The sequence below is a fragment of the Ctenopharyngodon idella genome, chromosome 13 (assembly GCF_019924925.1).
Source record: "Ctenopharyngodon idella isolate HZGC_01 chromosome 13, HZGC01, whole genome shotgun sequence".
NCBI classification, from domain to species: Eukaryota; Metazoa; Chordata; class Actinopteri; order Cypriniformes; family Xenocyprididae; genus Ctenopharyngodon; species Ctenopharyngodon idella.
The window spans coordinates 24760958-24785444 of NC_067232.1; the positions used below are offsets into that span (position 1 = coordinate 24760958).

At 36.4% G+C, this 24487-nt stretch overlaps 1 protein-coding gene across 1 annotated transcript in view; it reads right to left on the reverse strand.

The window, feature by feature from the left end:
* Window positions 1–3093: 3093 nt before the first annotated feature.
* Window positions 3094–24487, reverse strand: part of trim8a (tripartite motif containing 8a) — a 31485-nt gene continuing 10091 nt past the window's right edge. Inside the window, exons 2-6 of the mRNA XM_051916014.1 lie at window positions 10599–10694; window positions 7135–7368; window positions 6542–6573; window positions 6329–6444; window positions 3094–4886 (exon numbers count right to left, since the gene is read on the reverse strand). Of these exons, the coding sequence (XP_051771974.1) occupies window positions 4258–4886; window positions 6329–6444; window positions 6542–6573; window positions 7135–7368; window positions 10599–10694 (1107 nt within the window). The 3' untranslated portion in view covers window positions 3094–4257. The remainder of the gene's footprint in view (window positions 4887–6328; window positions 6445–6541; window positions 6574–7134; window positions 7369–10598; window positions 10695–24487) is intronic.

The window sequence follows — 24487 nt, forward strand, 5'->3', positions numbered from 1 at the left end:
TCATGGGACGGCAGAGCTCAGAAAAACAAACCCATTGTGGAGCTCTCGCGAGCATATGGCGTGTCCACCCACAGCATGCAGGAGGAAAAAAGAGGGTAGAGTCTAGTCAGATTTCTAATTGGTCACAAAATGTTGACTGCGCAGGTCTGAGAGCGCTGTAAGGGTGAATGTATGGGGTTTGTGGGAGGAAAGGGGCTGGAACGTTACACTTTATAAATAAATGATGAGCTGTTCTTCAAGCCTGATTACTTCCCCCATCCCCTTTCTAACCCAGCCCGCCCTGCGCCCCCATCCCACCATGCTTTAATGGAAAAATGTGACTGATGCCCCCATTGACCCATGAGGAAGAGCTGGAAAGTCTGGCATCAGTCCTTAGGCTGCTATATTTAAATGATTTAAAAGTGGTCTTGGCTTTTTTTTTTTTTTCCTTTTCCTTCAGAAGCCACATATTTTGCTCAAGTTTTCGCTTCAGACTTGCCCATAATGCTTGTAAACAAATGATTAAACTTCCTCACAAATGATTAACTTCACTTCAAACATAACCTCCAAACCTGTTTTGATAATCAACAACAAGGTCTAGGGGCAAATGATCCAAGCCAAAGACAAACAGGGCCATGCTTAATTTGTGGGATTTTTGTTGGATCTGCCAACAGCAGAGATTTCAACCCGAAAACATGTTTTAGAGCTTGGCATAACTAGAAAAATGTATATTCGTAAAATATATAAAAATATACATGGTGTTATAAAATATTGTTAATTTACATGCCTTTTCCAGGTCTAGAAATCACATTTTTCAGATTAGGCTACCTCATATATCCAGGTTTTTCCCAAGACAGTGGTTCTTCAAAGAAAAATATCTTGATTTTTAGTTGTTTTAACTTATTTTAATACTTTTGTCTTATTTTAAAGGTGACCTATTATGCAAGATTCACTTTCAATGGTGTTTGAACACAGATGTGTCCACAGTGTGTGTAAACAACCAGCCTATAATGGTAAAACTCCACCCACTCCTTTTTTAAAATTCCCTTTAAATCATAAACAGTCTCTCCAAACAAGTGGCTCTTATGTAAGATAAGGAGAAGCCCCGCCCATAACTGGTGACAGAATCTGCCCTATTAGCTTAGCTCCTCCCCTGAGTGAGCTGTACATGGTCCGCCATGTTTATCTCCTCGCCAGAGCATTTAACAGCAGCATTCAAGTAAAAAATTTATTCTTATTAAAGCTACTAAAGTTATTTAATCAAGAGCAGTGAGTGATTTTCTGTTTTTGTTTTGTTTGGTTCATATTAACAGCATATACAGCAGTAGGTACTGTACATTACGATGCTATCACTTTAATACACAGATCTAATATACACATGTAATTTCTTTCCCTGCTGTTTCCGTTCACAGACATACCTGACTGTGTTTGTGAACTTTGTGTGTTTTTGACATAACCTTGTGTGTATTTGACAGTTTAAAGGGATAATTCACCCAAAAATGAAAATGTGATGTTTATCTGCTTACCCCCAGGGCATTCAAGATGTAGGTGACTTTGTTTCTTCAGTAGAACACAAATGATGATTTTTGTTGAGTTGAGTTGTTGAGGTCTGCAGCGATCATTTTTCCCCTGATTATTTTACATACTCAGGAGAGGATCACGTACGACTTAAACCACCAGCTGTGCCTATGGTTTTTCCACATCCAACTGAGGTATGTGAACAAGATATTTGTATGTGTCCTTTTTATTTGTAAAGCTGCCCTTATGAAAAGTAACAAAATAAAATGAAGTTTTGATGTAATAAAACCATGTTTTTTAGTGGTTTACTTCCATTTGTGTAACAACTGTTGTACTACAGGCATGTTTAAACTACGCCAGAGCGCGTACACACCTCACGCACCGGATGCAGCGCGTGCGCTCAAGGCAGTTGGACATAGTGGTGTATTACAGGTAAAAAAAAATGATATAAATACTGTTCAGTTTCTCACACAAACCGATCGTTTCGTTTCTTAGGACATCAATGTGTCATCACGAGCCGCAGGGTTTAATTTGGATTTGTCTGTGCATGTTTTTTTTTACTCTCATAGATTTTATTACCATTGACATGCATTATACAACTGACAGACCGCAACGGTTGGAGTTAAAAATCATCATTTGTGTTCTACTGAAGAAATAAAGTCACCTACATCTTGGATGCCCTGGGGGTAAGCAGATAAACATCAAATTTTAATTTTTGGGTGAACTATCCCTTTAAAGTACAATAACCCTGTTGAAAAAAAACAGCATATGCTGGTTAGGTATGTTTTGAAGCATGGCAGCTGGTTGAGCTGTTTCTGCTGGTTTAAGCTGGTTCTTAACTGGTCATGAGCTGGTTTAAGCTGGTCAAGTGCTGGTCCTAAGCAGCTAGCTCCAGCTCAGGGCCAGCTTACACCGGCTCATGACCAGCTAAGGACTAGCATAAACGAGCTGCCATGCTTCAAAACACATCTAACCAGCATATGCTGTTTTTTTTTTTTTCAAACGGAAGACACAAATGAGAAATCAGTTTAATACTCACAGGATGCGCCGTCTGACAGCCAGCTTTCTGTGCCCGTGCTTCGGATGTGTGGGCTCAGAAAACCATATATCAAAAGTTTAAACCATTTAAATGCATGCAAATAATTAACTTTCATGATGATGAAGAACTGCAATGTCACGTGAGCGTGGCCGCGATAGAGATGATAATCAAAACCAAACAGACGTTTCGTTAGTTTTTGGCACGAGTTATACAGGCTCCGCCCTCTTCTGTAAAGCGGGGTGGGGAGCAGCAGCTCATTTGCATTTAAAGACACATGCACGAAAACAGCATATTTTTCCTTCCACTTAAATTTGGGAATTTACAACATGGTATAATAAGTGATCTGTGGGGTATTTTGAGCTGAAACTGCACAGACACATCCTGAAGACACCTGAGACTTAAATTGCATCTTGTAAAAATAGGTCCCCTTCAAGTCAGATTTAGAAGTTTCCTGAGGTTGAGAACCACTGCATTAGAAGCTCCATAGTTTAGATTCCTGACTTCTGCCACCAAAAAGAAAACTACATTACAAAATTACAAAAGAGATTTCGCACACATCTGTTTAAACCAGCATTTAATACTCTTTTGAAGCACATTTATTTCGATTTCCAAATGTATGCAGTCCATCCAGTTTTCTTGTATAAAATACGTGGAAAAAAAGTCAACTGTTCTCTAGTCTCACTCAGTTGAGTCTTTTTGGAGTTCTGAGTGCACAGAAAGGCTTTCCTGCATGCCTACAATCACAAACAGGAAGATTTTCAGCATGTTCATGACAATCAGTGTTCCACGGTGACCACACGGGCTTCACCGACTAAAACAGGAAGTATATCTACACCGTTATAAGACTCAGAGGTGTGTATAGGCACCAATCATCCTGAACATGCTTCACATTTGCTTAAATGCAGGAAATAACATTATCTGACAGGAAGCAGAATCCAGAAGTACTTCAGACGCAATAGCTCATGACATGCTTGGTGGAACCTCTTTGAGTGAAACCTCCAAAGAACCTGGACTGAGTTTTTGTACTGATCTTTTACAGCCTACCGAAAAGTAATGAAAAATATTAATACATAATTGTAAACATAACAGAAAAACAAGAACCTCTGGCCTCTAAGGAATGTAAGTAACACGTCAAACCATAATTGCGGTTACCTGTGGAGCGGTTCAGCAGAAACTTAAGCCCAAAATCTCAAGGTGCAGTAGAGGGGAAATGATAAATAATAAACAGACTCTATCCCTCTTTTTTAATAACAATATTCCCCATCTACTGATAATAAAACTGTAGAAGTTTAATAGCAATGTTAAAAGGAATCTTTAGCACAACCAACCAGATTCCTGATGCCCTAAAGGCAGGAAGAGGGGAGGTAAAAGGAGTTAAAACTAACTCCATTTACAAGTGATCATTATCTGCTCTGGGTCAGAACCCTCTGCAATTATCCAAAATCTGTTTGTAATTTTAAAAACTCAGCTGGGTCCCGCCTCCACATTTCTCAAAGAAAGATTCCCTTATTATTTTACTCAGGGACAGATAAGGTTTTAATGCTTAAGTTGGAAGAGATTGGTGTTTTGAAGCCGAGAGGCTTGCATTGCATGATAGAAAGTGCTGTTTTCCTTTTATTTGTGATGTTAACAAGCCTGATTTTGAAAGACAGGCGGGAAAAAAATGTCTATGAAGGAAATTATCTGAGTTATCGGAGATAAACCGGAGATGCAGTGGAAGGTTAACTGGTGACGTATGGTTTAGTGGAAGATTGCCCATACAATCCATAGAAATCAGGGTGCCTGTGGCTCTGTGAGGCGTCGATCCAGTCGTGCATGGAGAGCCCTTGGAGGGGCTGGGACATTGAGGCCGTGGAGGGCAGGGGGTGCGAGTACTCCTGTGTCCAAGGGAAAGATCCCGAGCGAGGGTAGGGAGGATGGCCGCGGTGGTTCGATATGGAGGGGACGCTAGAGCAGTAGCAGTTGTCCATCGTGCACATGAGAATCTTACGACCGCCGTACTGCGGCAGCATGGCCTGCTGGGATGAGCTGGGATTGGGGTAGTCAGCTGGAGTAAAAACAGAGCTGGAATGATGGACCGACTGGGCGCTGCTGCTACTGCTGAGGCCTACAATGTGCTGGGTGGAGCTACAGGGAGCCATGGGCGGCTGTGACGTTGGCCCGTCGGTGGAGCTGGAACCTTGACCCAGGAACTGCTGTTTGCTCATGGGGCCTGACGAGGAATCCAGCAGGCTGGTGCTGCTTTCAGGGAAGGCCGTGGAGTGTTTGCGTTTCTCACCCCCGGAGGTATTCGCACTGGAGGGGTGGACAGATATGCTCTGGAGGAAGTGTGAGGGAGTACTGAATGGTGCTGGAAACAAGGGGACAGAGGATAAAGAGTTTGATTTGTGGAAAAAAAAAAACAATGTTGAACAGAAATGTTTTTGCAAGCCAAGTTAGTGGTTTTCTGTTGGGTCAACTCCCAGATTTTACTTTGGATATCATGTAACGACAACAAAAAACAAAAGCAAAAATTGTTTATTATATAAAAATTTAAAAAAGGTCCTCAAAACCAATATTTATTTTTTCTTAGGGCACGTTTACACGACAATGATATACTAAAAATGGATGTGTTTTTTCTTTGTGCTTTTCTCATACAGATAACAATGTTGTCAAAATGATCCCCATTCACACGGATCCGCAAAAACGATTAAAAATGCTGTGTTATGCTAATGTCAATTTGTAAACAAACACTATGCGCCTATAGATGGAACCAAGCATGCCACACGAGTCCTGAAAAGTGAAGCCAAAGCGTCTCGATCGTCCTTAGGTGGCTGGATGCAGTAGGTCATAAACCCCGCCCTCTCCTTGTAATGTAATGGGGCGTGAGACAAACTAAACAGTGAAATTACACATCAAATATTATTTTTCCAAAAGATGGTTTCTGTCATTTTAGGCAGTTTTTAATCATGCTGATGTTAAAGTGTTCGTTCTTTAAATAAGTTTGTTTTTATTCGTAATGCTATAAAAACGCGGGTTTTGACGTCATGAGCGAAGTCGTCACTGAAGCACTTTCTCTGGATCTTCGGGAGGAGATTGGAGCTTTAATTTCTACATTTCCAGAACTGTTTATTTCACACCGGCATCATGAGGTGTACTGCAGTATTAACCAATTCTGCGGGAGTGTGGGCGGGACCTTAATATCGCGGCTCGCGCTCACTACTGCGCAGACTCGGGCTCAAAGTTCACTATGCGCAGACTCAAGATGTCAGTGCCATATTGGCACACTGGCAGCTTCACTTGCTACAATGGAAGAGAGTGAAGGTGTCGTACATTTTTTTTTACCGTCTATGGATGGAACACATAATACGCATGCGCATGACGTCACCGTTTTCACAAATTCACATTTTGTTGTTTACAGGAAGACGATAACAGTATCGTTTTCAAAAACTTTGAATCCCAATTTCAAAAGTTTACATTTTTTTAGGCCCCCGAAACGGCATTGTCGTGTGAATGAAAGGCCAAAACGATTAAAAACGTTCTGTTTTTTGTTGCAAACAGTGTTGTTTAATCTGCCCCTTATTTCTTCAGTGTTTTATAGGTTTTTAAGATTTTTGAGGATGAAGGCATTCCAGGGTCAATGACGAATAAGAGATAATGAAAAAATCTTTTCTAGTTTAAACACGTTCCAAGAATCTTTTTCATGTTGGTTTCTTATGGGTTTGGCAAACTTTTTATACCAGAACCCACGAACCAACTAGAAAAATTGAGCGACCCACCATTTACTGAGCCACTGAGTACGTTTTTACTTACCTTCCAGTATTTTTCTCAAGTTCTTTTCCTTTTTTGAGACTTCAGACAGGAATATTTTGGAATTAAGATGACCCACTTTATAAGGAGGCAGAACACTGCCTGTACATGATGTTGATCTGTAAAAAGACCATTTGACATCACCAGATTTTTATATATTCAAAAATATTTAATAAAAGAATTCAATGTCAATACTTTGGTTCTTAAATGACATACCTATCCATGAGTATTTTCACTGGTTTTGTGTTCTACAAAGCAAAAGAAAAGAGAGCAAAATATTAATCTTACTGCAGTCTACAAGCTCCTGCTTGACTGCCTCTTTGTCTGTAAACATGGAAAAATCTGGAAGTGCAGATATGCTGATAACAACCACACACAGACAGGGAAGCATTTCTCACAGGTATGGGCACATTCACACTGTGTATTTATGAGAGCGTGTGGGTGAGTGCAAGGGGATTTCTAGCAAAAGTCAAAGGAGAGAGTGCTTAAGGAAATATTCACTATGTCCGAAACCCAAGACAGCTGCCTTATTGCCCAGTCAGACAGAGAGCGCCTTTATATGAAGGAAACTGGTTTCAGAAAGACTTCCAAGAAACCATGACATAATGTTTAATAATCAAAAACTAATTTAAGGCAATATTCTAGTTTTTTATTGGTAGACATGGAATCATACATTGAAAACAATAGAATTATGAATTATAAGTCCCCACCCACATCCAAACTGCAGACACAGGACTAGAATATCATAGGCCGTTAAGGATGACCAGATGAATGCATCTGTGAAGGGTTAAAGAGTGAATCGACCTCACCTTCATGATGTTAATATTCTCTGCCTTGTCAAACACAACTTGGACAGAGCTGAGCAGTTTCTTGGCCTCCTGACGGCGTGCATTGAGCTGGAGGGTTTGGGTTGAGTTCTCCTGGCAGTATTTGGTGTGTGCTTTATCCAGCACCTCCAGAGTTCTCCCCAGGTCATCTTCTAAGAGCTGGTGCATTTTGTGATACTGCACACGCACCTCCTCCTTCAGCTGCTGTACCTTATCCTGCATAACAAACACAGGGTGCACACTGAATTTCTATAGTTTCCCTAAATGTAAAAACTTTAACAAATATCTCCCTGTAGGAAAGGAAACACAGACTTTATCTTTTTAATGTCTCAGTTGTTTTATAGACAGCAGTGAAATTTAATGGAAAATAAATTAATTGCCCCTATTATGCTTTTTCAGATATCACCTTTCATGCAGTGTATTATTTAGCCGTTTGTGAATTTAAAAGGTCTGCAAAGTTTCAAAGATCAAAGTGTACGACAAATGGAGGTACTGTCTCCCAAAAGAAAGAACCGATTCTGAATTGCTGAAACGAGTAGTCAGTAATTCCAGTCTTACTTAATGCTCAAACCTACGTAGGTATCTAACAAATTTGCATAATGCCAGCCTATGGTCTTTATTGGCTGCCCGCAAACAACGTCTACTTTGAACCGCTCTCAAACACTGTAGTTGCAGCTGAAGCCTGGAAGAGTTTGGTTTGTGTTGTCGACATGTTGAGAAGACACTTTTTTTTTTCTGTGCTGCAAAAGCAAATCCACTTTGCATGCACTTCCAAAGGATGAGGACTCGGGCTTGAATTGATAATGTAAAACCGCCACTAGGCTTGCTGTTATTGTAAGTGTTGACGGTGTTACCAGTGTTCAGCTGCAACACCGGTTACGTTACTTGCCCACCGCGGCACCGCCCCCCACCCACCATCATTATAATTTTTAATAGTAATAAAAATCATTTAGTTCAGTTAAAAAACAGACACTGCAATTGAAAACTGAACATGTCTGCTCAATGCAGCATGAGCCAAATGAGAGTTGCAGTACAGATCTGCAGCAGGAGTCAGATTTCATTTATCACGAGAGTGAGGAGCTGACTGACAAGACAATGTCGGAAATTTTTTGGATTTTTGCAATATTTTGGATTTAAAACCAGTGCTAATAGGGAACCTGCAAAGGATTAGTTGTGTTTTTCTAGTTGTTGTGTTTTTCATTAAGAAAAACCCACCATTCAAGCAATTGCCGCCTCGGAAATTGGCGCTAATTTGAAAGCGAAAGTAAAATGCGCAGCATTCATAGTCTATTTCCGCGGAGCATTTTCAGTTCATTCCTATGGAAGCTCAACTTTAACTGACACCATCATTACTGTTCGTATCACTGTGTTTACAAATGCTAAGGAAGCCTCTGGAGCCGAAATTCAGATATGGTAATAGCCGTTTCCTTTCTGACATGCGCTGTAAGCGGTAGACCAATCACAACAGACTGGGCAATCGGACCAATCAGAGTAGAGTAAGCTGTCAAAAAAGTGGGGTTTAGAAAGACTGAATCCTTTATCGAACCGTTTCAGACACTGTGAGAAAAGAGCTGATGCTGCAATGTATATTATGAGAAAATTAGTGTTTTTTGACCTTAGATGGATGTAAAGCTAATGTAGGAGACCTCAAAAACAAATTAAATTGCATAATAGGGGCACTTAAATTTTTCCACTTCTCAGATGTTTGTCCTGAGAAAAATCCCAAGTAATTTCTCATCTGCTGTAGAGTTTCAGAAGAGGACATTTCACAATGTCCCAAACTGTGCTCAGATTTGACCAAAGTTACCAAAGTCTGCAATCAAAAGGCAGCAATTTTAATATAAAATATCTCCCAAAACCAAATGATCTGAGCTATACTATCCACATTGATTTAATAGCTCTGTATTGTTACTGTACTGTAAAAATTGTAATGAAGTGTGATTATAATTTTAGGAGAAATATCCGAGACAATGTTGATTAATGAATGAACCTGAATTCTCCAAGTAAATCTCTAGAGCTTTGAAAGGTCAACCTCTGAGCAACCACAAAAATCGAAAAGCGAAATTTTACTTCCAGGCCCAAAATATGAAATAAAAATAAAATTAAAAAAATGTAGAAAATAACAATATACATCTGATGGTGTAAAAGTGTTTGTAGTGCAACTTACTGAACAGATCTTTGAAGGGTTAATAGCCTATGAGATGCACAGAAGTATATCTGTGCCATCTAAATTATATTCAGAAATCTTCATATACTTTCACAAGATCATCTGCAACCACACACCACCTTTTGATTTTTAGAAAAGCTTGTATACAGGGTCCAAAATGAACTTTTTACTTTACTGGCCATTAAACTGTATTTTGCTGATATATTTGTCTTTATGAACATAAAATTATCAAATTCATATTCAGTATCATTTATATACTAAACAATATAGTTATATAGCAACTTTGGTAATATATAATATATCATTATAGTATTATAGTGTTTATTAATATTTTTTTAGTGTTTTAATCAGTTTAAGATTAAATATTTTTGTTATGTGCTGTCATTTTTATTAGTTTTTTTAATATTTGTATTTACTTTCATTTATTGTTATTTAAATTTAAGTTTTAGTAATTTTAGTACTTAGCTTTTTTTAAGTTTAGGTTTTTCATCTAATATTTATATTGTACTTTATTTTAGCTTTATTTCAATCAACGAAAACCATTTTTAATAGTTTTAGTTAACAATAGCAACACAGGCAATATTTGTGTGAAAATGTGCACGTCCTTATATCACTCGATATGAGTCAGTCACAAAAAGTTTGATTTTGTTCTTGATAATTTTATTTTCTTAGCTTAATGTGAGAACATTCCACATGCGTCAGCACAACTTTATATGCGACTATCTTTCACTTTTGTTTTGACATTTTAAATTAAAAATAAACTACTTGTTTTGTCTGGAAATTTTATTCTTGTTCATGTAAGCAAGTTGAATGAAAAGTGTTGATGTATTTCATTCATTCTTTATTTAACCAGGTTAAAAAACATTGAGATTAAAATCTCTTTTACAAGAGTGACCTGGTATTTGATTGCATTAGCTTCCTTAGACTTTAATTTTAACTTATTTTAAATATTCACTGTCATTTTTTTTATGTTGTACAATTGTAGAAGCTAATGGGGATCCAAATCTGAAATCTGGGGAATTTGACCAGACCTCTCCTTGACAGCATTATTTTGTAGTACAACACTTGTCTAATACATTTTCCTTAAAGACAAAAATAAAACTGCAGACAGGAAGAAAAGGCCTACATACGGTTTAAGCACAGACGCTGCCATGTCATACCAAAACCAGCCTCTTACATATTCATTAGCTGCAGTAGAGGGTGAGGGGAGAGACATGCAGACAGAGAGACAGAGTAAGACAGAGGTGTGCGTGCTCATGTCGTATGAATGTGTCTTTACCTCCACCAGTACTTTGTCAGACTCCAACTTATACAGCTGCTCCTCGATGTCTTTCACTCGATCGTCAATGCGATCCTGCTGCTTCATTAACATATGCTGAAGGGAAGAACAAAGACAACACAAATCAATTTTTTTTCCACAGATCCATTATCTGCCAAACTCAACAAAACAGAATGACTGCAGGTTCAAGAAACATCTGAACGATGAACTATTTTTAGAAATATTGGTAACACTTTACAATAAAGTTCTATTTACATTAATAAACATAAACTAACAAATGAAAAATATAGCAACACTTTATTTTACAGTGTCCTTGTTACAAGTTAAATAGACTTACTTTAGTAAATTATGCATAATTACAAGCAACAAACCCTAAACCAAACCATAACCTTAAAGGGGTCCTTGATTATGATTTCACTTTAGTTAGTGTGTAATGTTGCTGTTTGATCATAAACAACATCTGCAAAGTTACGATTCTCAAAGTTCAATGCAAAGGGAGATTGTCTTTTACAGAAATCGCTTTATTCAGGACTACAACAAACGGCTGTTAGGAACTACAGCGAGCTTCTTCCCGGGTTGGTGACATCACTAACCCTAAAATTTGCACAAACCCCACCCCTGAGAACACGCAGCAAAGGGGGTGAGGCCATGTTGGGCTGCTTTAGAGAAGAGGAAGAGTTGTTGTAGTAGAGTGTTGTTGCCATCATTTTACGCCGGACTGCTTCACAAACGAGAGTCAATTCAACACTGGATTTGCACAAAAGATTAACATGACGCCACATGCTAGTCGATGAGTTGAATCAACTCCATAGAAACTACATAAATTTATCCACTAACCATTCAGAAACGTCCAGTTTCATTCTAAAAGTTGTAACTTCTTCCTGAGTCTCTCCATCAGTGTCCGACTCCGGTTTGAACAATGTAAGGCTGAACACCGTTACTGACAATCCTCATTTTGGCTGCGTGAGATTCTCCAGCTTTGTTGTTGTTGAGCAACCGAAGCGCGAGCTGTTAAAGCTCCGCCCTCTTCTGGAAAGCAGGTCGGGAGCAGCAGCTCATTTGCATTTAAAGGGACACACACAAAAACGGCATGTTTTTGCTCACACCCAAATAGGGTCAAATTTGACAAGCTATAATAAATGATCTGTGGGGTATATTGAGCTGAAACTACAACAACACATTCTGCGGACACCAGAGACTTATATTACATCTTGTGAAAAGGGGCGTTATAGGTCCCCTTTAATTCATATTTTTGTTATATTGTATTTGTCCTATCTTTGTAATTTGCTTCTCTTTTCTTATTTTCAATAACAGAAATTAGATGAAGTAACACAAAATAACTATATCGTGATATCGTTATCGTGAAATAAAATTTCTCATATTGTGAAAAAAGAATATGGTCGTGTCACACACCCCTAGTTTATGGTAATTTCAACATTTACTAATACATTATTAAAATCAAAAGTTGTATCTGTTAATATTATTTAAAGGACCTGACCTAACATGAACTAACAATGAACAGTTGCATTTGTATCAAAGATCAATAAATACTTTCACAAATGTATTGCTCATTGTTAGCTAAATTTTAGTTAATGCAACTAGAGTAATCTAATAGGACCTAATTGTAAAGTGTTACCAAAATATTTTTAATTTTAAAGTCAAACCCAAGCTAACAAAAGCAATGCATTCTCCATCTACTCCAAAATATGACCCCAAACATCCTGCAGTCCCTCTCTATAACATCCAAAAAAAATCTTTTTTTAGCAAATGAGTGAAACAAAACATGTCGGCAATGAGACTAATTCATCAGAATCACGTTTGCTGTGTGATTCTGCCTGCTATTAGGTGTCTGGACAGGTTTTAAATTGGATTCAGAGGAAGCCACTAACCCCAAAGCTCCCCCATCCCCCAGCCAAATCAAAGCCTGACAGTGTGCTGAAGCTTTTATAATCCCCTTTATACTCGGTTTCACATGCCCGCGAGAAGAACACTGTACCTCACCACACCAAAGTCCAGAGGATGCTGAATAACAAGCCAATTTAGTTGTTTAATCACACAAACGTCCATGCAACATTCAAAAGGCCGACTGCAAAGGGAGAATGCAGCTGTCATGACAACAATAACGCACATTGTGCATGCACGAGTGTGCGCATTAATAAGTGTGGAAATTTGAAGCAGAGCGAGAGGGGGCAAGGCCGTCTCAGGCTCTCATTTTGCTCGCTATCTCTCCCTTTGTTTGCATGGGCTTCTTTCAGTGTCAGTGACAGATTGTCATGTTATCCCTGCATAGTGAGATGTGCACGAGACCGCTGCAGGATCTATAGGTCACATGAGAGGAGAAGCATTCTTGGGGCCTACAGCAACCGGGCTCCTGCAAACCCCTGCATGGATGCCAAACAAACAGCATCTCTACAGTCAACAGTTAACAGCACTGACTGGTCACCATGGACACAGATACAGTGCAACAGTCCAGAAGTAAAAATCTCATTCATTTTCTCTGTACAGACATGCCATGAGCTCACAATCTTTGTTTAAATGCCAAATTAACAATGAAATACTACATTACCCACAATCATGAAGTGAGATCCACCAATCAGAGAACTTGCTGTACCACTATATATTGATATACTACATACTGAACCCATTAAAAGTTTTGTAAGGGAACATCCTGAGGTTTGTAAGTTGATAAAAAGCTAATAATTAAATAAATCATAAAAATGTGAAATTAAAATAAATAAATAGGGCTGCACAATTAATCAAAATAAAATTTTAATTGCAATAGGGCTTAGTGCGATTATCAAATTGCAAAGTTCTCGCTAGCAGCTCATGATCCAGTGTTTTCAGTGTCTCAGAGAAGCTCAATTCACAGAAAATACTGCTCTACTTTCACATTCGCATGTCCAACATTTTTGCAGCATTTTAGTAAATTTGTAATAAAAAGTGTTTATAAATATGTTGTAAACTAAACAGGCCTCACAGGCCTCCCTGCGGTTTTCCACTAAAATAAAAGCTGGATTGTTTAACATTTGAAGAATTTAAGACTAATAGTATTGTGACTTGTATATATATATATTTTTTTTATTTTTTATTTATATAATTAACAATATTCATTTGTATTTTCAAGTACAAGCGTGTTACAATAGTAATTTATTATTCATTTTTTTATAATTAGAGTTATTGATAATAATAATAATAATAATAATAATAATAATAATATCAAAAATAACATTCTTTTTGCCTGGATGTTTCAGCAGAAGCAATATAAGACATTTTCTTGTGAGAATTAATGTTAATCTATCATGGTTCAAATCGCAATGAGGCAAAACAAATATTTTTTGTGACCAAATCGTGCAAAAACAAATATTTTACTTATTTAACCTGCATGTCATGTGACCATTAACTAACATCAGAGAACCGTGAACATGTGAAAGTGCTGTTAAATTATTAAAATATTACAGTTAAAATCTCAGGAGAAAATATTTCTTCAAAAATGTTCAGGTGACAAAAAAAAAAAAAAAAAAAAACTGTGGGAATCTGTGATCTAGAGTTATTGATAATAATAATAATAATAATAATAATATTAATATTATTATTTTGATTAAAGGCTTTTTATTTCATTTAAAATTTGTGTTTTTTTATTTTAGAAGTTTTATTAAAGTATTTATGAATTCTGTGAAATATCAATGGCACTAAAATATCAAAGCCACCAAAAAAGTGGGAGGTCACTTTTGCACATGAGGGATGATGGTTAAATAAATGAACACTAAGTTTTACTGGGGAAAAAAAACATGATCTTCTCTGCAAAGGATGCTTTAAAGGTTTAGTTCACCCAAAAATGACATTTCTGTCATTAATCACTCACACCCATGTGGTTCCACACCTGTAAGACCTTCATTCATCTTCAGAACACAAATTAAGATATTTTTGATGAAATCTGAGGGTTTCTGAACAACACATAGGCAGCAATGTCATTGCAACTTCTGAGCTTCAGAGAAGCAGTAAAGACATTGTTAAAATAGTCAGTGTGACTACAGTGGTTTAACCTTAGTGTTATGAAGGGATGAGAATACTTTTTGTGTGCAAAAAGAAACCAAAAATAACGACTTTCTGATGTAGAACACAGAAGCTCTGCGATGTGTTTACTACATCAACAGTGTAGGAGACTGACAGGGTAGAGAAGAAATTGTTGAATAAAGTTGTTATTTTTGTTTTGTTAAAGGAAGGTCTTACGGGTGTAGAACGACATGAGGGTGAGTAATTAATGACAGAAATTTCATTTTTGGGTGAACTAACCCTTTAATCCCATAATGCATTGTGAACATGCTCTGTGAACAAATCCAAGATGGTGGACAAAGCATGCAAAATTTTTGTTAACGTTTATTGTTAATTAATTCAACTTAAGTACTGATAAAAAAAAAAGTTATGTATTTCTGTGCTAATTAGTGCATCACTTCATCTGCTTAGAAGTATGTTAATGCAAAATTCAATGTCAATTGTAATTTGATCTTTGTGAGAGAAGCTCTGTTTTTGTGTTGAGCGGAGCTGCTGCCCATGTAGAGCGTTTCGTTTCAGTTAGCAGGCTGTCATTAAAGCCAGCAGTCTATGTAGGCAGCAGACAGCAAAACAGCTCACTACATTCTGGAACAAATCAATAGTTTTTAAACAGATGAGTGTACCACTGCTTTGGTCTTACAGATTTCGAGCAGTGGTATCACACTTAGTCACTGATTACACACAGTTATGAGCACAGGAAACTGTACATCTTTAGCTCAACAATGGCCAAAGCTTCACGCAAGACGCCAGCAGGAAGTTGCAGAAAATTACTGCACTCTTGGTGCCATTTAGCTTATCAGCAATCAAAAAATATTTAAGGTTTTTAATTTGTTACAATTGTGGGTGTACAGATGAATGTATTCGTGTGCTATACATCTGTGCGAGCGCTTCTCGTTTCAAAACTCGCAGATGTGCAGATACGATCTGTCAATCTCTTTTGATTCGGAGCACGGAAGGTAGCATCTAAATAATCTACTGACTTCTACAGACAATTAACTGTGTCTGTGATAAATGTAAGCCATTTGATTGCAGAGATGCAAAGCCTGATGATAGGCTTGTTGATGGCTTTTTTAAGCTTTAAGGTGAAAAAAGATGCAAGCTCAGACTGAGACAGAAATAATCTGGTTTTTGTGGGGTAGTGTGAGGGGCGTGTGTGAATTTCACAGCTAAATGCTGGATAGGAGTTGATTTATTTCTGCAGTTTGTAAGTGACTCAAAACAACCTACATACATTCACAGCAAAGACAAAAGGTCAGGCATCCTGGCAGTTAAATGTGAAATGTGTGAACAGCACACTGCTCTGAATGCATAGTGAAGATAACTTATAGTTCACTTATAAATGGAAAAATCTCACATGCACTTGACGGTATTCATTTATAACCACAGATGAAAAACTTTGACAATTTTTTAATGAATGTTGCATGATTTCATTAAACGGATAAGAGTACAGATCTGTTCAAAGAAAGGTCAGCACAGACACATTCAGATCTGGCATGTTCCTTTGTGTGCTATAAAGAATATAGTATTTACTCTAGTAAAAAAAAAAAAAACCTACACCAAAAATACATTTATTTCATACTAAGTATACTTCAAATCCATTAACATATTTATTGACATATCACTTAAGACTTACTGATATAAAATTATAATTAAACTTTATTTGGAGTATTATGCACACTGCAATTTTTTTAATATTATGCCTAAAATGTGTTTTAATATCACTATTAATAAGGATTGTATGAACTTTGTATAATTTCAGTCTTTAAATGAAAGATATTTAAAGTGTACCTAAAGTATACTTGCAATAGTTCCACTTTAGCACAATCAAATATACTTAAATTAGTTGTTCCAATTTAGCAGACTTTAAGTATACCAGTTTACATAAAGTACAATTGCAGGGTATTTTTAAGTACATAAATATGTAAATGTATACTTAGCACAAAATAAATGTATTTCATATACATTTTAGTATATATTTTATTCACTAGGGTAGATATGATTCATAAATTATCTAACTCATCATGAAAAGTAGCTAGAGAATGAGTACATATGAAATTTACATTTTTTAAAATTGTGACAGCATTTACATATCATTTAGACTCCTTTATCAGCATTGGCAGGAAGTAATCAATCTCACTCCATTTGATCATTTTTATACATATTGTGTGTGTGTTGACTGCATTCATCATTGACTACAATCATTGAACCTTGTAACTTCAAGACAAAACCGTCAAGATATATATATATATATATATATATATATATATCAAGTATATATAGTATATATATATATATATATATATATATCAAGTATATATAGTATATATATATATATATATATCAAGTATATATATATATATATATATATATATATATATATATATATATATATATATATATATATCAAGTATTCCATGGAACAGCAGAAATGCAGCGGTTACCCCAGAAACCTTGAAAACAAAGCAGCTGTGCTACTGAACAGTAAATAAAATGCTTCAAATAGCCATTCAGTTTTTTGTATTCGCAATGTTGTTCATCACAGCACCAAATACTTGATGCTTAAAGACAGCTAGTTAGTTATCGATAAATTCATGTTCCCTAAATACGAAGAAAAAAAAAAAAAAAAAAAAAAAAAAAAAAAAATATATATATATATATATATATATATATATATATATATATATATATATATATAGAATATGAATTTATCAATAACTAACTAGCTGGTGCCTAACAGACGTGTCGATATTCTGTAATACAGTATATCACGATAATGAATATGTACGATATTGTTACCATGGGCACTTCAAAATGCAGTGAATAATTATTTATTACGAATTAGTCAAATTTTTAAAATACTTTTTTAGAATACTTTCCCCATCAACTGTATAAAATGCACAACACCGCTGTATGCTGCGTCAAAAGGACACGCGCACTCAGATGTAAACAAGCCCAACATGCATGAGAAGCACATGGTGGAACAAGTGAAAGGGACGCGCTGAATGAAAGTGCACAGTGCAAGTGCGCTGATGGAACAGCAGAAATGCAGCGGTTACCCCAGAAATCCTGTAAACAGTAAATAAAAAGCTTGAAATAGCCATTCAGTTTTTTGTATTCACAATGTTGTTCATCACAGCACCAAATCCTTGATGCTTAAAGACTTAATAGGCTAATTATTTTCAAACTTAAACATTTTATATTTTAATCTGGACTACAACGTGCCCTATAATGATTGAAAACGTTCTCATTGTTTGTTACTGTTCAGTAAAACTTAGTGACATAAGGCTTCATTAGTTAACATGTTAATTCATTATTACCAAGCGGACAATGAAAAATACTTAATAAAATAAAAATGCTCCCAATAAAGAATTTATTCATCTTAGTCAATGTTAATTTCTTAGTTAATGTTTAATAACATTACGAAAATCAAAAGTTGTAATTATTATTTAATGGACCTGAGCTAAAACTAACAATGATCTGTTGTATTTTTAACTAACATTCACAAAAAAATAATACGTTCTGTAACAAATGTAGCTATTGCTCAATCTTAATCTTAGTTAACTAATGTTAAATAATGAGACCTTATTATAAAGTGTTACCTGTTGTTCTTTATAATTCTTTTGCACTTTAATCTGTTTCAAACATTTTACTTTATAATTTTTTTGTATTGCGTTATTTTATTTAAATGTTCAGAGTTCTTTTTGTTATAAGAAAGAGGTCTTAAACCTGTTATAGTATGACAACACTTTTTTGCAATTAATTTCAATATCGTGATAATACCGTATACCGTGATAAATACTTCAGCAATTATCGCAACATGAAAATTTGATACCGTCACATGCCTAGTGCCTAATGAGTAACAACATAAGTTGCTTGCAACCCATTCTGGCATAGTTCTATTATTTTTCTATAACTTATTTCTATTTAGTTTTGATGATTTAATGTTTATTGTTAGGCAAGAATAAAAATCAATCACACAAAACAGAATTTGAAAAACGTATTTAGACGTGTCCTGTATTTTTAAATGTGACCCCTAAAAAGGTTTTGAATAGAAACTAAATCATCTGATATCATATTTAGATATTTAGATTGACCTCATGAAAGTGAAATGTAACTACCAACTACATCGTTATTCAATAATGTCTTCTGAGTGGCCTTAATATATAAGGTCTAAATTATCTCAGTGGAGAGGCTCTTGTAACTGAGGATGGATTCAAACTGGATGTAAGTAAATGTATCTAAAAGCTTATTTGTAATTGCTGACAGAACTGTATCTTCCACCTAAATGTTCATCCTGAGATTGATTACTGTATGTATAAAACATCTCTAGATATTCAACATCCTTACTTTTAGATGTGCTCTGTATGATTACACCAGAGTTTCTTGTACAGTGTTTCATCACCACCACCAAATAATAAATTATATTTCATTTTAATGAATCATAAAATAAATAAATAAATAAAATCACAAGAATCCTTCACGGAATGAACTTTTAAAGTCGTCGGATCACAGTTCTTCTCATACTACTATTAGTTGCTGTTGTGCGCACACTACACGACAGATCGGCGACAGGGGCACACACATTACGCAACATTTCAATAGGAAGATTCGCCGAACCGCTGGTACAAACTACATTTCACAACCAAACACACGCAAGAATTGATACAGGAAATAACAAAAATCATGCATGAGACTGGATATCTTCCTGTAAAAATGATGCATGAAAAAAGCTTGTGATCCAAGTTGTCTGTGCGCCAATTTGCAGTGAAAAAAAAAAAGAAAAAATGAAGAATATGAAGGAGAGAATGGTTGCTTGTAAAAGGCATGCTTGCTGATGTTTTGTTGCAGGTCTATGACTCCCCTCCATGAACTTTCCCTTGCCCTGTATCTTGCGCTCTCATTGGCTGTAGGTTGTTGCTGAAGTCATTTCCAGTCAAAGCACATTTCACACTGCATGACTCGAGTCGCAGACAGGTCCATATATTTAGCATGCTAAATATTTCACGGACATCGGCGACACATCAGCGCTTCTCTCAGATCGCATCTTTGATCATACATACTACACGTTTGTCACTTACAAGAACAAGCACTGATTTGCCTCCGAATTCTGGCATTTTGTCGGAAAATCAGGGCTAAAATCGTGCAGTGTACCCGGTAGGGCTGCAATAAACAATTATTTTGATAATCGATTAATCTACCGATTATTGGAATGATTAATCGACTAATCGTCAATTATTACACTGATTAATCAGTATGCTTTGTTCGATTATTCCACTTTAGAAAATAGTTAAAATATTGAGTTATACTTTAACTAATAAATAAAAATCACTTCAGCTTTTGAAAGTGTATTTTTAATTAATTTCGAGCCAACAGAATAGACCAATCTACTTCAGGTTTTCTTTTCTCCTCAGAAGTCATCAATAGTCCAACTGTTACAATGACTGGTACTGTGTTTTTATTTAGTCTGGGAATTATAATAATAACTTTTTAATAAGAGTAAAAATATGAATATGTAATATTGTGCATATTTTTTGAAAAATACCCCTCTTTAGATTTCTTTTTTCTTCTTTTTTACTAACTATCGAGTTTATGGTCACTGAATGGCTTTCCTTAGGTAAATGTAACATTTTGTGACATATTAGTTTGCAAGCTGTTTCATTGACGTCTTTCTGCGGTTAAAACTGTGATTAAGTGATTACATTAGAGATGGATACATTTCAGTAAGTTGTACTGTATCTTTCAACATACTTTTTGAAGTTCATTCATGTTTATTTCGTGCTGTAACAGCAGAAAAGAGGAAGAGATAATAGGTTAACGTGCCGATTGACCTGAGGTGTTACAGCGATCTGTAATGCCACATTAAAGAGCGCCAGAAACCACCTGTATTGTTTGAATCCCATAGTAAAACTGACAGAATTTAAAAGCCGAGACTGTTTTTTATCAAAAGTAACCTGATCTGTCAGCACGTTGTCAGTGTCCTCTTTGGTCTGCTATGTATCTTTCACTGCGTGAGAAAATGGACGTGGCGTGAAGACAGTGAGTTTTAATGAGAGATGGTGGCCCTGCATGACAGCATTTTTTTGTAGTTATGCTAAACGTTATGTTTGTTATGTTTTATGCTATGTTAAACTCCCACCATTTACGGGTTCGACTTCGTTTGCACTATGCACTCCGAAGCACCGTGTCTTCTTCTACTGAATTGGATTCGGGAGGGCTGCATTACAGTATTGCGCTATAGCGCCCCACTGGTCAAACCGCGTTATTGCAGGCCCTTCAAATAGGTCATATGAGATCAAAAGACTATTCGACAACAAAAATATTTGTCGACAATTTTTTATTGTCGACGTTGTCGATAATGTCGACTAATCGTTTCAGCCCTAGTGCCCGGCATTACTGAATTAACATCTGAATCACTAACTGATGTGCAAGTTTTCATGATCCAGCTACTCTATTTCAAAATAAAGTAATTGTGTACCTCAGTATCATTACCATTGCCATTGGTTGTAGTTACAACAATACAACAACATGTAGTTAAAGACAGTTATAAAAAAAAAAATTAAAAAAAAAAAAATGTAAAGGCACAATATGTAATTTTCGCCACACAAGGTTGCTTATTCAAAACAAAGGCGTAGCTTGATGATGCCGTGAATGAGCGTGGAATCATGGGAGTTGTTGTCTTCACCTCAACAGGCGATGGAAAGCAATCCGTCGGACTCGGGCAGAAATCATGTTAATGGATGAGCTAATGTTTTAAAGTTTTATTAACGTCCCTGTGGAATGAAGCAGGGCGGGTCGAGAGCCACGGGAGTCTAGCAGAGCTTTTATTATGCTTATGCTGCAGTCGGCCGCTTCTGCTCTTTTTGTTGTGTATGTGGGGTAACACAGTGCTGTTTTACATGGTTAAAACAATCATACTAAATACATCTGAGTGTGTTGAAAGTTATGTTATTCTGTGCGTTTGCTCGGTGGCTTCTATGAGAGACTTGTTGCACTTTGCAGTAATCTAGATCGATATAAGAATGTCGTATTAATAAAAATTGGATGACTTGTGTTGCTAAATGACATAAAATTAATTTAAAAATATATTGTATGATGGAAAAAGCTCTCTCTGATTATGCTATATAACGATTAGTTTTCTGTTGATAAATGTATCCAAACAGTTGCTCACCTGTCTAATAAAACACATAATATATTAAAGCGTCTTTGGTGTTTCCATGGTTTCTACGAAAGTAAAACTGGAAATCAAGGGTAACACGGATACTGACATGCGATGAAATGACACAGTCCTGTCCTGGTTAAAATTTCTCTGGATTTAAACATTATTCTAGTGGCTTTTGGATATTTTAATTTAAAAATCTTACATATTGTGCCTTTAAAACAAACATGAAAGTTGGACGGAAGTTACCTTGCTGCAAAAACAGAATTCTCTTACACTGTTTGTTAAATCTGTACAGGTAATCTAATATGAAAAAACCAAAGAGATCTGTTTATCTTGGCAGAGGCATGAGGACAATGTGAAATGGCATGGCACACATTGTGATAAAGCAAAGCACCATATTACAGTACAAACGGCTTCCACATAATCACATCATGCATTCATCTGCGGCAGCTTTGTCCAGATGAACCACTATCACAAAGGACATTGCCAGCAACATGCTTAGCTGATAAGGCAAGCTTGCTTACTACTTCCTTATTTTCATACTAGAATTTCTCCATTTGCTTTTGCAGTTTATTCCAGAACACCTTCCTGTTAAGCTCTAAGTGATTATGTAGTTATGTGACCTATGCAGAACCTACAAGTCATGGTGCAAACAGTGAATCGTATTCACCACTTTCACAATAATAAGGATGTGATTCCAAACATCTGAAGTCATCTGACTGTACTGAACGTTTCTCAAGGCCGACTGTGAGAGTTTTATAACGCTGTCCGGACTTGCCTGCGTGCATCGGTGTGATAAGAATGGCCTCTCAAATTATTCAGTGACACCACAATCAATTTTCAAGTCTTTCTAGAGCAAAATCTGGAGGGCAATTACATTTCGAATGATCCAGTCTAACTGAAAGCGTGACTAATTTGCAGAAAATGGTCAAATGTGGACTGAGCCACATGTCTATAATTCCTCACCGCTTGGGTCCTATATTTAAAAACACAGTTAATGGTGGAAGTTATTCTATGAAGCGTGAATGTCAGTGGGCCATCCAAAAGAGTAAACTAGTCTCAAGCAGACTCCTGTCATATTAACCAGCATAAAAAGGAGAAAAAGAGATGAGTAGGGTGATCCTCCATTGGATCTCCCATGATGTCATCCCTGCAAACAGGAGGCGGATTATTGGGAACGGAGCAGCGAGGGAACTGAGGTCACTCCCTTCCTGTGTCTGTCGAGAACCCACGTCCTATTCCTAAACAAGAGGCGAGGGAGCAAAGAAGGCCAGGCAGTTTTATTGTGGGACCACTTGAGTCACACTCTCTAAATTTATGCACTTGCGAAAGAAAGAACAGAGGGATGTGTGTGTCTTTCAACAGCAGCTGTGGGTAGAGCAGGCCTTGCGTCCATTTCCTCCCTCTCTTTCCCCCTCCTTTTACAGACACTTGGCTGCTTTAGGAGCCATGACACATTGGCCATCTAAAAAGCATTCCTCCACGCATCCAGAAGTCATCTCTGCCAAGTCCAGCAGCAGCAGCTCAACTCACAACAGTTCATTATTCTTTGGGAGGCAGCTGAAGGAACAGCGTGTATTTTCACTCCTACACTGCAGAATGTCCCAGCTAATTTTCTCATTAGCATATCCATCAGTTTAATTGATAGGTAAAAGAGCTTTTAATAAGTAGCTTTGAGAATTGAGAGAAATAAACACAGGAAATAAAAATGGATAGATGTCTTTACATTTCCCAATTACAGATATTATATTATCAGCTGCATAACAATTTCAGTGAAGAGTTTAATTGAAAAGTGAACAAATTCTGTCTTAATCTTTGTTTTCTCTCTCTTTTGCTTTAAAGTCACCATGAAATCAAAATAGACCGTTCTTTTTTTCTTTCTTTTTTTTATGAGATATTGCAGTATTAGGGTTGGTATTACGGCTGCAACATACGATTATTTTGATAATCGATTAATCTACCGATTATTGGAACAATTAATCGACTAATCGTCGATTACACTGATTTATCAGTATGCTTTGTTCGATTATTCCACTAGCAATTAGTTAAAATATTGAGTTATACTTTAACTAATAAATAAAACAAGGAAATCACTTCAGCTTTTGAAAGTGTATTTTTAATGAATTTGTTAAAAAATACTGACTGGTACTGTGTTTTTATTAAGTCTGGGAATTGTAATAACTTTTTAATAAGAGTAAAAATATGAAAATGTAATATTGAGCAACAATTTTTGAAAAATGCTCCTCTCTGGATTTCTTCTTTTTTTTCTTTTTACTATTGAGTTTATGGTCACTGAATGGCTTTCCTGAGGTAAATGTAACATTTTGTGACATTTGTTTGCAAGCTGTTTTATTGATGTCTTTCTGCGGTTGAAACTCTGATTAAGTGATTACATTAGAGATGGATTCATTTCAGTAAGTTGTACTGTATCTTTCAGCATACTTTTTGATGTTCATTAATGTTTATTTTGTGCTGTAACAGCAGAAAAGAGGAAGAGATAATAGGTTCACGTGCTGCTTGACCTGAGGTGTTACAGCGATCTGTAATGCCACATTAAAGAGCACCAAAACCACGTGTATTCTTTGAATCCCATAGTAAAATTGACAGAATTTAAAAGCAGAGACTTTGTTTTATATCAAAAGTAACCTGATCTGTCTCATCTGTCAGCACGTTGTCA